Source organism: Bubalus kerabau, chromosome 2 (genome assembly GCF_029407905.1).
Source record: "Bubalus kerabau isolate K-KA32 ecotype Philippines breed swamp buffalo chromosome 2, PCC_UOA_SB_1v2, whole genome shotgun sequence".
Taxonomy (NCBI): Eukaryota; Metazoa; Chordata; class Mammalia; order Artiodactyla; family Bovidae; genus Bubalus; species Bubalus kerabau.
In genome coordinates, this window is record NC_073625.1 from 132,544,085 (window position 1) to 132,557,309 (window position 13,225).

A 13,225-nucleotide genomic window follows, 5' to 3' on the forward strand; every position below is an offset into this window, starting at 1 on the left:
CAAGCAGGTTCTTTACAACTGAATCACCAGGGAAGCCTTGTATGCCAAATGGGTCACCATTATTTTACACATTAAATACATCAACAGAGATGGTGTCAATTATAATAGTATGACACCCTTGATTTTAATGGGGTCATCACCAACCCTCCAGGTGGGTATGGTTGTTTGCTTAATATGAAGTTAAAATTACTTAAGGTTTACATCAATTTTTAAAGCTGTGTAGGATATAATCACAGAGAAGGCAATGGCACCCCACTCCAGTACTTTTGCCTAGAAAATCCCATGGACGGAGGAGCCTGGTAGGCTGCAGTCCATGGGGTCACTAGAGTCGGACACGACTGAGCGACTTCACTTTCACTTTTCACTTTCATGCCCTGGAGAACGAAATGGCAACCCACTCCAGGACAATCCCAGGGACGGGGAAGCCTGGTGGGCTGCAGTCCATGGAGTTGCTAGAGTCGGACACGACTGAGCGACTTCACTTTCACTTTTCACTTTCATGCATTGGAGAAGGAAATGGCAATCCACTCCAGTGTTCTTGCCTGGAGAATCCCAAGGACGGGGAAGCCTAGTGGGCTGCCGTCTATGGGGTCGCAGAATCGGACACGACTGAAGCGACTTAGCAGCAGCAGCAGCAGGATGTAATCAATCTACAAGTACTCATTTGCAAAACAGTCATTTGTTTTTATCACCACATTCTAACTAATTAAAAGAATCAAGGAAATGGTATCTTTCACTGGGACCTTTACAACATCCAAAATATGGTGTGAGGCTGTTAATCTTAGCAAATATCTTCAGTTTCCTCCATGTGTCTCTTTAAAAACAAAAAACTTTGTCCAATAAGCAAACAAACTCCCCAGTTACCCACTGTGCAAAACTGAAGAAGTTGTGAATGTACTGTTTTCTGGGAGATAATTTTGGGGGTGGGGGAGGGGGAAGTCTTTGCCTTATATTCAGACATGTAACTATATAGAGTTGACCACTAGAGCCACAAAGGTTAGTGATGCTTAAAGTGGTGGATGAGAAGTTTAAAAAAAAAAAGAAGTACAGTGGACAAGACATTAACATGTAGCAAAAAGACTGAAAACAAATTTCAGAAAGTTGGCATCAGTTGCTGCTGCTAAGCCGCTTCAGTTGTGTCCGACTTTGTATGACCCCACAGACAGCAGCCCACCCAGATCCTCTGTCCCTGGGATTCTCCAGGCAAGACTACCGGAGTGGGTTCCCAGTTCCTTCTCCAATGCATGCACTCATGCTAAGTCACTTCAGTCGTGTCCGACTCTGTGCGACCCTATGGACAGCAGCCCACCAGGCTCCTCTGTCCACGGGAGTCTCTAGGCAAGAATACTGAAGGGGGTTGCCATTTCCTTCTCCAAAGGCATCAGAATGACCAGCAATGTTAAAGCTTAAAGATTTCATTTAAGAAATGGTCAGAGCTTACAAAAAAAAAAGTCAAAAACCTTTATTAAGAATTCCTTCACAGCCAACTGTTTTGTTTAGAGTACCAAATTCTTTATACTCTAAGTACAAAAAAAAAAAACTGATAAGATTATCAAACTAGAGTCTTTTTTAAATCAAAAATTGGCCTTTTTACTGAAGCACTGAGAAACAGAACTTTAAAAAAAAAATTTCACTGCAGAGGCAGAGTAGTTCACTGGATATAACTTTCTTAAAACAATTTTCAAAATATAAAAGAATGGGGGGGGGTAGACACAGGCAAATTATGTTTTAAATACTTACATCTTCTCTAGGTAGTTTATTTTCATTGTCTCCTTCAATTCTCACCCGAACCACACCAGATTTGTCTACTATTTCTTGAATAACTTTGCCATTTTTCCCAATTACTTTTCCTTTAATAAGAGAAAACATATATAATAATAAATTAAAAACCAACACTGCTATCATTTCCACATCAGCCCAAATAATTTATGACTTGCTATCAAATTATAAAAACCAAGCAAAACTGCATCTTTTTATTCTCAAGTAACTCACCCTAACGACAACTGAGAAACATATCCTTGGTATGAAACCTCCTTCTCTTCAGTATGGCTAAGGTTGCTACTATTAACTGAGATCAAAAACTCTACTCACATGTAAGATATTTTCAAAGTCCAACTATTTTTTAATATGTTCTATACCATTTTTATATTTTTAAAATATCAAGTCCAACCCATTTATTACAAAAGCTTGAATTATAGAAATGAAGGCAAAAAGAAAACTTTTATTTTGGTATTAATCACATCAATTTGTTTACATTTATGACATATTACATATATTATTATTAAAACAACTAACAATGTCATCAACCTGGCTTTTTAAAAGACAACTGTGACTTGAAGATTCTTTTTAAATGAATATTCTCTTCACTGAAATAAAATATTTACCTTTAACAAGTATTACATTTTACACCTGTAAGTGTTTAAAGTACTTTAGAACTATACAACTACATACAAAATGTATATGGGTTGCTGTCTTCCTAGATATAAAATACTGTGAAATGACACAGAATTCAAATTATTTACCTTCTCCACACTTAACTTGTTAAGTCTGTCAAATAACAGAGTATCTGACAATTAGAGAAACTAAAAGGAGGATATGAAGATGCTCTTCACCTAGGGAACTCACTTTTTATAAAGCTAATATACACCCATAAAATAACAAAGCAATACTGGGTAGTGTTACCTGGTAACAGAAGTAAATGTTCCAGTAACCATTACTATAAATAGACGTATACTAAGTTAACAGTAACATCTTACTTGTTATTAAGTTCAAATCCTCAGTTAAAATGTTACACTATACCAGCAATCTATTTCCACAATAAATTAATTTTGGCTGAAACAGGTTATAATGTAAGTTCCTCCTACTGTATGCTTGACAGAACAGCTTCCAATAAAGAATAGATAGGGGGGAGGGGGACAAACAAGGGAATAATGGCAACAGTAAGCCAGTCAATACAACAGACGCTATTATAGGATTTTCAAACCTCCTTGCCCAATAACCCTAAATTTAAAGCAGCAGCAACTGAACAAGAGAAAAAACAAAATAGAGTAGGACAGGGAATTCACATGTTGCATGTCTTCTCAGAGCAGCCCTAGCAGCAGCATATAAAAGCAACCTTCATGTTAACACAGTGAAGCTCAAGCAGCCACTCCATCCTTGACCCTGCTAAAAATAAGCAAATATCTTTTCGAAAAAAACAAAAATCAGATTGTTACATCATACCCCCTCCCCAAAATCTCTGCCCCTTACTTCTTGTGAACTATACCAGTGGTGAGTGAATATCCATCACCCTTCTGGGGTCTGTGGCAAGGACCTACCTGCAAGTTTTATTTAGTCCCACCAGAGACCGTCAATATTTTAACTGATCATTTCCACAGTTTAAATTCCAAATCATATTGACAAACTGAAGCAGACCTGTGGTATAATTTGAGCACTGAGCATAAATGCTGAAGGGACAGAGTAGAGAAGTGATTAAGGAAGGCTTCCAGGAGCTGAAGTTTCAATTCATTTTCAAATCAATGTTCACATAATACTTTTGATTTGGGAGGGGTGGGAATGGTCAACAAGTCTAGAACTCTTGGAACCTGAATATATGTGAGAATTCTCTCTGAAACTTACCCACCAAGTAGTCCTCATTTCCTTTTACTTCTCAGTCCTCTTTTTCTCTTTCACTTTGACTAAGAATGTACTATTTTTCAAAAGACTGCTTCACCCAGAAAACATTTTAGAGAAAGATGTAGTACTACTATAAATAGACAGCACTCAACTCTGGTCTTTATACTACTTCTGAGTATTTAACCAATGTATAACAGTTGCTGCTAATATTTATTTTCTATATAGTAAACAAATAACCCAAATAAAGCCAAACAAGCCAGGGTAGAGGAAAACAAGAGACATGTTAGGTTCTCACATCACTGAACAGATAAACAAAGAGAAGAATCTGAGAACTATAAATATATCCAATTTCCTATTTCTCAAATATGAGAAATTTTTATTTAAGGTTAACACTACCACAAACTCTGTAAGACCAATGTTATCTTCTACAGAATTGTTGGATTGGAAAGAACCATGACTCCCTTGGACACACTCACCTCCAAATGATTTTTACAAGTGAAGAAATCTAAGTTAAATTATGTTCTGTGAAAGCAGCAACCAAAATGTTAGTACTGATAGCTGTCAATAATGGGAGCATTATATAAACAATCAAGGGGATCATTTTCAAAAGCATCGTTCTTGCCAAAGGTGATTTCCCTTGACAGAAATGAATATCCGGTAACGTTTTGTATCTTACCATTTATTTAAATTATATAAAATTCATAAGACTTGTATTTAATTTTAACCTCTTAACTCATCATCTCCAGCCACTCAGTACACAGTGACTGCTAACAATACATGTTAACAAGTGGAGCTAAATTAGTAGTATATCACAGACATCCAAATGTTTAGGCAGAAGTGAAAAACTTTTTCTATAGTTGAATACCAACAGACTGTCCAAATTCTTGTAGTGTACGCTATTATCGCAAATACACTACTTGTTATTGGCCAAAACAAACATTTTTAATAGCACAAGTGTGCTGTTGTTTTTTAATTTTCACCTACTAATGTTTCAGACTCTGACAAGTAAAATGTATATAGAATCTTTTCCTAAAGGTAGACAAGGTGTACTTATATATAAATGGAGCCCAAGGGGCTCAATTTCATTACAGTCAAAAAACTAAGGAGACTCAACAGATGACCAAAAAGTCATAAAAAAAATCATCCCCCTAGAAAATGTCATTACTTTGTGTTGATGCTTATATTAAATATAGAATCACTAAGTATAATTTAACATGTGACCAAGATTTCTGTGTTTCAGACTGCATCTTAAAGGATAGATCACACAGATATAGAGAATATTATTAACAAAGCTATTAAACAACTGATTTCTTAAGTTATAATGCTCATTAACTGCAGCTTCAAAAGCAAAACCTGTTGTCACTTAACTTACAACCCACGGGCACAGCAGTTTTCATCAGAAGTGTCAAAAACTTTATAGTGAAACCTCCCCTAATATTATCACCATCCTTCTCTTCTGCCCACGACTTCTTATGACTTCTTATCCTTATTCGAGGTTTTTACAACAACTATCACTTCTCAAACCCTACTGTGTAGAAGTTTATTACCCTATTGTTAGTCCACTCAAACTTTTTCTTCTGCACCAAACAAAAGAAAACAATTACCACAAATACCTTCTCAAAAAAGTACTACAACTTTGATGGATGTATGAAAGATAAAAAGACATCAAGCAAATGAAAATATTAAGAAAGAAGCGAAGGGGATGAAAAAGCTTAAGAAAAACTGTAATGCCAAACTGTTATTTAAAAAAAAAAATTTCCACATAACTTAGAAGGTAAACGTTATCAGGAAAGGCTAATTTTTAATTAAGTCATCATATGTAATTAAATAACATTTAACTTAACATTTAGTAGAAGTACTTACCAACAAGATTCCTAGGAACCTGAATAAAATCCTCCACAAATTCCAAGAAACCTCTAGCCTTTTTTACAGCATCAGCACTCTGCGGAGTAGGGTGGGGGAACAAACATGAAATTCAATCTTGAAGAAACCCACAATCCACAACAAAAATACAAGAAAGAAAAAAGAAACTGAACTGTCATGCTCCAGTACAAGATTCTGCTCAGAAGACCAAAGTGCTATTTCAAGTCAAGTATTCATAAAGTACTTTTCCAAAAAAAAGAGTAATCATTAAAGAACTAGGGCAAAAAGGCTTTTACAATCAAAATGTTAGACATCTTTACAGTCCCTAAGACGTCTAAAACTGTCTAAACATTAAGCTCCTGAGAAAACTGAAAGAGTTTAACGTACTTATGTTATCGAAATTTTAACCCCATCCTAAATACATCTGGCCCACACTTCTATGCTGGATTCTCCAGGTGAATTAAAAAAAAAAAAAAAGAACTGTTTATACTGTATGTGCTGTCTGCATTGTTTTCTCCTTCTCAATGTAAGAAACGATTTAAAAGGCTGTTTTTGTAGGGATGCATTTTAAAAATCACCTACTAATATGATCATTAAAATTCCTAAGCTCTAACAGTTAAAATTTAAAAAAACTAGAAGACGGGGGGGGGGAAGGTCAGGTTGTGTTCTGTAAAAGGAATTTATAGTTCTCAGTAACAATTAACTTCCACTTTTAATGTTTGTCCTTTAATAACCATAAAGCAAGTATGTTGTGTGCTCACTACATCATACATAGCAAAAATTTAAAATCCATATTCAATCTTCATAAACTGTTATGGTAAGCACTATTATTATTTTCATTTTACAATGTGGAAAACTATGCAGGGGAACTGCCTAACTTTCTCCAAGTCTTCTCAAAGTGGTAGAGACAAAATTCCAATTCCAGTAACATGGCTCTTAAAGCCTTTCATCTTAATCACTTTGGTATATTGCCTACTTCTAAAGGTTTCAGAAGTAAAAATCAGATCTCCAGTCACATTCACTATATGACTTAAATGAAAAGTCGAGACTTAAAATTATCACACCCAAAAACTCATCTATTTTACTCTAATGTGAAGGATGGTCTTAATGAAGGAAAGCTTGTTTTATTTCTCAGATTATGTTCATGCCCACACAGCTGTCACAATTAACCAGTGACAAAATATTTAATTCTACAAAAGGTATTATATACTATTTACAGCTGCCAGTACCTGACATAATAAACACTCAAAAAATACTTGAATAAATTATTTGTAATGCACATAAAGCTGAGAAATTCAGAAGCAGTTGATTAAGGAACTTTGGAAAACAGTACACATTAAATATCCAATAACCTTTCAAGGCCCTGTAATTATATATATTAGCATATTATAATATTATAATATATATACTAATATAGTATCTTTAATCAACCTACATGTAATGATACGAGACTTGCAATTTTAAACTATTCCACCCAGAAACTAAAATTCCAGACAACCGTTAATATGCTATAGTAAAATTACCCAAGGTGGGGGACAAGCAGCATACCTCTCCGTAGATTCTAAATGTTCCAGTATCTTCATCTAGCTCAATAGCTGTAACTCCAGGAACCTTTCTAGCTTGCTGTATGTTACTACCATGTGTTCCTATCGCCAGGCCCATCAAATCTTCTCTCACAACAAATTCCTCATGAAAAGCTGCTGCAAGTTGCTTTGTGCACTAGTAAAAGAGGCAAATTAGTATTATAAAAGATAAAACTTTTGTACACCCATGTTCATAGCATTATTTACAATAGTCAAGAGGAGGAAGTAACCCAAAGGTCCACTGAATGATGAATGGATAAACAAAATGTGATATATGCACACAATCAGAATTATTCAGCCCTAAAAAGGAAATTCTGATACATGCTACAACATGGACAAACATTGAGAACATTATGCTTAGTGAAATAAGCCAGTCACAAAAAGATAAATACTATATGATTCCACTTACAAAAAGGTTATCTAGAGTAGTCAAATTTGTAAAAACAAAGTAGAATGGTGGTGGCCTGGAGCTGGGGGAAAGGGAAATAGGAAGTTGTTTAAATGGACACACAGATTCAGTTTTCAAAGATGAAAATGTTCTGCAGATTGATTGATCAACAGTGTGAATATATTGCTCAATACTATGAACTGCACACTTAAAAATGGTCAGGATGGTAAATGTTATGTTTATTCTACTACAATTAAAAAAAAGAAAAAAGAAAAGGGAAAAAAGAAAAAAGGTAGTTCACTTGGTCATGTAATGGAAGGGGGAAGTCTGATCATTCTACTTAATCATGGTCACAGAAAACAGTAATTCTAAAACAATTTTCCAGAACTACTCACACAGGGAGCTCTCCAACTCAAATGATTCCTATCTCAAAACTTATTCACGTATCACTTGTTTGGAAGTTTGAAATTAGTTAAGGGCACTCACGTACTTGTTATAAAGATTAACAAACCTCAATTTTCCTAAGACTGTGCGTTGGGAGCACACGTATGTGTGGGAGGGAGTAGGGGCAACAAATCACCTAATAATGTGGCAGTGAAAAGTAGAAGAAAACAGGAGTACCTCAGGACAGAACAGAGAGAAGCAATGACAGGCTCTTTTTTAAAACTACAACCCATGTGACCTCCTCTCTTCTTACCCAAGAGTTGTTATACTAATGAACTAGTTACTGAGAAAGTGCATTGACTGATAGCTCACAGGACAATTAAAAAAACCAGACTAAAGAACTAGCAATAAAGTTCTGCTGGTAATCCCTAGTGAGTTTCTAAGCTCTTTGGCACCATTCAGGTATTTAGCAGCTAAAAGGTTATGTCTGATAAAAGTAATAGAGAAAAGTAACTCTAAGGACACAATAATTCCAGTTATTAGCCACAACACAGCTCCCAAGTTGCCTTACCTAACAGTCATATAGTTTCAGCCATAGAACTTGAATAATATACTCAGGAAACTAAATGAGAAGCACAAAAAATCTTTTACATGTAAACCCACTTACTTCTAAATGTTTAGTGGCCTCTTCATTTCGGGACATAAGCATCAATTTTGTACGAATACTTCGCAAATGCATGTCACTCAAAATATTTACTCTCTTCACAGTTGCTTCACTGGCAGACTATAAACAAATAAGTTACTCATTCAAAAACTTAAACCCTTTTTTTAATACAAACACAACCTTCCAAATAAAGCCTCCCTTGATTTTCATCTACTGTATTCTCCTCACCTAACATGCACCGCTTCCCACAAGTAATCTTACTTGCTTTCTTAATTTCCATATTACTTAGATCTGCTCTTCAAATTATAATGGGGGAAGGAGGGATATAGAATCCCAGATCCCATATGTTAAGAATTTTATGATGTAAAGAATGCTGTATTCAGATTTTTCCTCCTTTCTCCAGGGAAGATTTACAAATTAACAATTTTATAACTGCAAAAACTTTTTTCTCTCACACTGTATTCTAATAAAGTCACCATAAAACAAGTTATCTTTTATCTTTGAAATATTTAATTATAAAATATGTACAATGTACAGTTTAATAAAGTGAAAAGTGTTAGTCACTCAGTCCTGTCTGACTCTTTGCAAACCCCATAGACTGTAGCCTGCCAGGAGCCTCTGTCCGTGGAATTCTCCAGGCAAGAATACTGGAGTGGGTTTCCATTCCCTTCACCAGTGGATCTTCCCCACCCAATGCTGGGTCTCCTGCATTGCAGGCAGATTCACAATATTCACTCTATACCTTAAAATATGGAGTTATCTTACCAGTATCATTAGCTGTGTTGTTTCTGGATGGTAAAAAATTCTGCATGCTCCTACGGCTTTCTTAAAATCTTTATGTGCATTTTCATTAGCACACCTAAGGAGAGAGTAATTCACGTGTAAGACCTAAACAACAGGTTAAATTTAGAGGGCAATTATAATGAAAAGTCTTGTGTTTCATACTGACACCACCCACTGAAAACTTCTGTCTGTTAAAAACATCTTCTATCAAAGTTTTAATCGGGTGTTTGGGGTAAAAAAAGATTTTTGTAGCACTGAAAAATCCCCTTAATTCACAAAGCAATTCAACAGTAAACAAAATTACTCACGCCTCTCTCAAATCCTCAGGAACATCCACTGTGCATTTAAAGAAGGTATTTTTTTTGACAGTTTTATTTTGATTGACAGGCCGAAGTCGTTCAAATGTGACTATTTCATTGTAAGTGGCATCACAAGCAGCATATTCAATGACATAAAACTAAAAGACAACAAAACACTTTAAAAATCCCATCCGAACAAAAATAATGAGCTTTAAATGAAGTTCTAATTACTTTGCTTGGATTAAGCAGTAGACCCTCCCCCTTGTGGCACAAGTACTAAGCACAGCTTAGTTACATCAACCTGATTTGCCTAAACTAGATTAGAGGTTCTTACAAGCAAGAACTCTGGTGGTCCTCACATGCTTGCAAAATACCTCTGGAGAGCAGCTTTGGTGTTTGCAAATCCAGAACACAAACAGAAATTAATGATCTGATGAATTTTTGAAATACATGATTATTTCTGAAATAGGCTTTTTAACAACAAAACTAAGAGTTGGAGTAACAGTTACAGAAACCAGGAGTCAACATATTTCCTTGAAAATTAATCACAAAGCAAGTTTTAACATAACTTACTTCTCCTTTCATCATTCGAACTTTAGCCAACCACCATCCACATGGTTCTTGATCATTTGCTCTTGAATATACCTGACAGGAAAATTAAAAAAAAGTGCGCTTATTCATTTATCCCAAAAGATTAACACTGTAAATAATGACTTTTTATAAGTGCAAATTTATGTTAAATTCAAGAATCAAAAAATGTTACTGTGAAAAAGATGAAACTGCTACATAAGTGTAATGTAATAAGAACTATATATGCATAAGGCAGAGGAATCAGAGATCAAATTGCCAATATTCACTGGATCACAGAAGCAGCAAGAGTCCAGAAAAACATCTACCTCTGTTTCATTGACTATGCTAAAGCCTTTGACTGTGTGGATCATAAAAAATTGTGGAAAACGCTTAAAGAGATGGGAATACCACACAATCTTACCTGTCTCCTGAGAAACCTGTATGTAGGTCAAGAAGCAACAGGTAGAACCTTCTATGGAACTGACTGGTTCAAAATTGGGGAAGGAGTACAACAAGGCTGTTTACTGTCACCCTGTTTGTTTAACTTATATGTAGAGCACATCATGCAAAATGCTGGGCTGGATGAGTTACAAGCTGAAATCAAGATTGCCAGGAGAAATAACAACCTCAGATATGCAGATGATATCAATTTAGTGGGAGAAAGCAAGGAGGAGCTAAAGAGCCTCTTGATGAGGGTGAAAGAGTAGAGTGAAAAAGGCAGCTTAAAATTCAATATTAAAGAAACTAAGTCAAGGCATCCAGTCCCATAGCTTCATGGCAAATAGAAGGGAAAAGGTGGAAGCAGTGACAGATCTCCTCTTCTTGGGCTCTAAAATCACTGCAGATGGTGACTGCAACCATGAAATTACAAGACAATTGCGTCTCGGTAGGAAAGCTAAGGGAGAAGGCAATGGCAACCCAATCCAGTGTTCTTTCTTGCCTGGAGAATCCCAGGGATGGCGGAGCCTGGTGGCAACCTACTCTTGCCTGGAAAATCCCATGGACGCAGGACCCTGGTAGGCTGCAGTCCATGGGGTCCCGAAGAGTTGGGACACGACTGAGTGACTTCACTTTCCCTTTTCACCTTCATGCATTGGAGAAGGAAATGGCGACCCACTCCAGTGTTCTTTCTTGCCTGGAGAATCCCAGGGATGGCGCAGCCTGGTGGGCTGCCGTCTATGGGGTTGCACAGAGTCGGACATGACTGAAGCGACTTAGCAGCAGCAACAGGAAAGCTATGACAAATCTAGACAGCATATTAAAAAAGCAGAGACATCACTTTGCTGACAAAGATCTGTTTAGTCAAGGCCATGGTTTTTACAGTCGTCATCTATGAATGTGAGAGCTGGACCGAAGGCTGAGCACTGAAGAACTGATACTTTCAAACTGTGGTGTTGGAGAAGATGTTCTTGAGAGTCCCGTGGACAGCAAAGAGATCAAACTAGTCACTTTTAAAGGACACTTTACCTTTTTTCAGAATGGGATAAAACTCACTGCAGTTATTATATGTATCCAGTGAACCCTTACATAAATCTAAGCTAGAGTCCAGGAATCTTATTTTTCCTATATCCTAAATATTCAATACTTTGCTATCTTGACTAGAAAGGAAAAGATGATAAAGAAATGCACAAAATGCAATGGATTAGTCAATCCAATTGGTTATATGAAGTGGTGTAATTATAGCACAAAGATGACAATACTAGGGCTTCCCTGGTGGCTCAGCAGTAAAGAATCTGCCTGCCAATGCAGGAGACAAGGGTTTGATCCCTGGTCTGGGAAGATCCCCCACACGCCATGGAGCAACTAAGCCTGTGTGTTTCAACTACTGAGCGCACCTGCTGCAGCTGCTGAGGCCTGTGTGCCTGGAGCCTGTGCTCCACAAGAGAAGCCACTGCAATGAGAAGCCCATGCACCACAACTAGAGAGTAGCCCCCTGCTCACAATGTTGAGCTTTAAGCCAACTTTTTCACTCTCCTCTTTCACTTTCATCAAGAGGCTTTTTAGTTCTTCTTCACTTTGTGCCTTAAGGGTGGTGTCATCTGCATATCTGAGGTTATTGATATTTTTCCCGGCAATCCTGATTCCAGCTTGTACTTCCTCCAGCCCAGCGTTTCTCATGAGGTACTCTGCATAGAAGTTAAAAATCAGGTTGACAATATACAGCCTTGTCATACTATCACTTTCTAAAAACAATTCTTAATTTCAGCATTTTATCAACACTGATATCAGATTTAAAATACATCTTATTAAAGTTCTAGCTTATCCTCACTTCTGATACGTAAAGCATCTGTAAAGCATCAGAATGCCATGCTCAAAGATGAACCGTGTTGACATAAGCTTAAAGACGTGTGCTTTACACTATGTGAAACTGTCTGTGAGAAACATTTCTTTATAATAATACTTATATATGTTTATTAGTTCAGTTCAGTTGCTCAGTCGTTTCCGACTCTTTGCAACCCCATGAATCGCAGCACGCCAGGCCTCCCTGTCCATCACCAACTCCGGAGTTCACCCAGACTCACATCCATCGAGTCAGTGATGCCATCCAGCCATCTCATCCTCTGTCGTCCCCTTCTCCTCTTGCCCCCAGTCCCTCCCAGCATCAGAGTCTTTTCCAATGAGTTAACTCTTCACATGAGGTGGTCAAAGTACTGGAGTTTCAGCTTTAGCATCATTCCTTCCAAAGAAATCCCAGGGCTGATCTCCTTTAGAATGGACTGGTTGGATCTCCTTGCAGTCCAAGGGACTCTCAAGAGTCTTCTCCAACACCACAGTTCAAAAGCATCAATTCTTTGGTACTCAGCATTCTTCACAGTCCAACTCTCACATCCATACATGACCACAGGAAAAACCATAGCCTTGACTAGCCGAACCTAGAGATCAAATTGCCAACATCTGCTGGATCATGGAAAAAGCAAGAGAGTTCCAGAAAAACATCTATTTCTGCTTTATTGACTATGCCAAAGCTTTTGACTATGTGGATCACAATAAAGTGTGGAAAACTCTGAAAGAGATGGGAATACCAGACCACCTGACCTGCCTCTTGAGAAATCTGTATGCAGGTCAGGAAGCAACA

At 37.0% G+C, this 13,225-nt stretch overlaps 1 protein-coding gene across 5 annotated transcripts in view; it reads right to left on the bottom strand.

Annotated features, from left to right (window-relative positions):
* The window catches only part of FXR1 (FMR1 autosomal homolog 1), a 69,682-nt gene that overhangs the window by 19,126 nt on the left and 37,331 nt on the right, over positions 1–13,225 (bottom strand). For all 5 annotated transcript variants that reach the window (XM_055568958.1, XM_055568960.1, XM_055568961.1 and 2 more), the window contains 7 exons: positions 10,153–10,224; positions 9,589–9,737; positions 9,263–9,356; positions 8,501–8,617; positions 7,027–7,197; positions 5,479–5,557; positions 1,741–1,850 (listed from right to left, as the gene is read on the bottom strand). In XM_055568958.1, the coding sequence (XP_055424933.1) occupies positions 1,741–1,850; positions 5,479–5,557; positions 7,027–7,197; positions 8,501–8,617; positions 9,263–9,356; positions 9,589–9,737; positions 10,153–10,224 (792 nt within the window). The remainder of the gene's footprint in view (positions 1–1,740; positions 1,851–5,478; positions 5,558–7,026; positions 7,198–8,500; positions 8,618–9,262; positions 9,357–9,588; positions 9,738–10,152; positions 10,225–13,225) is intronic.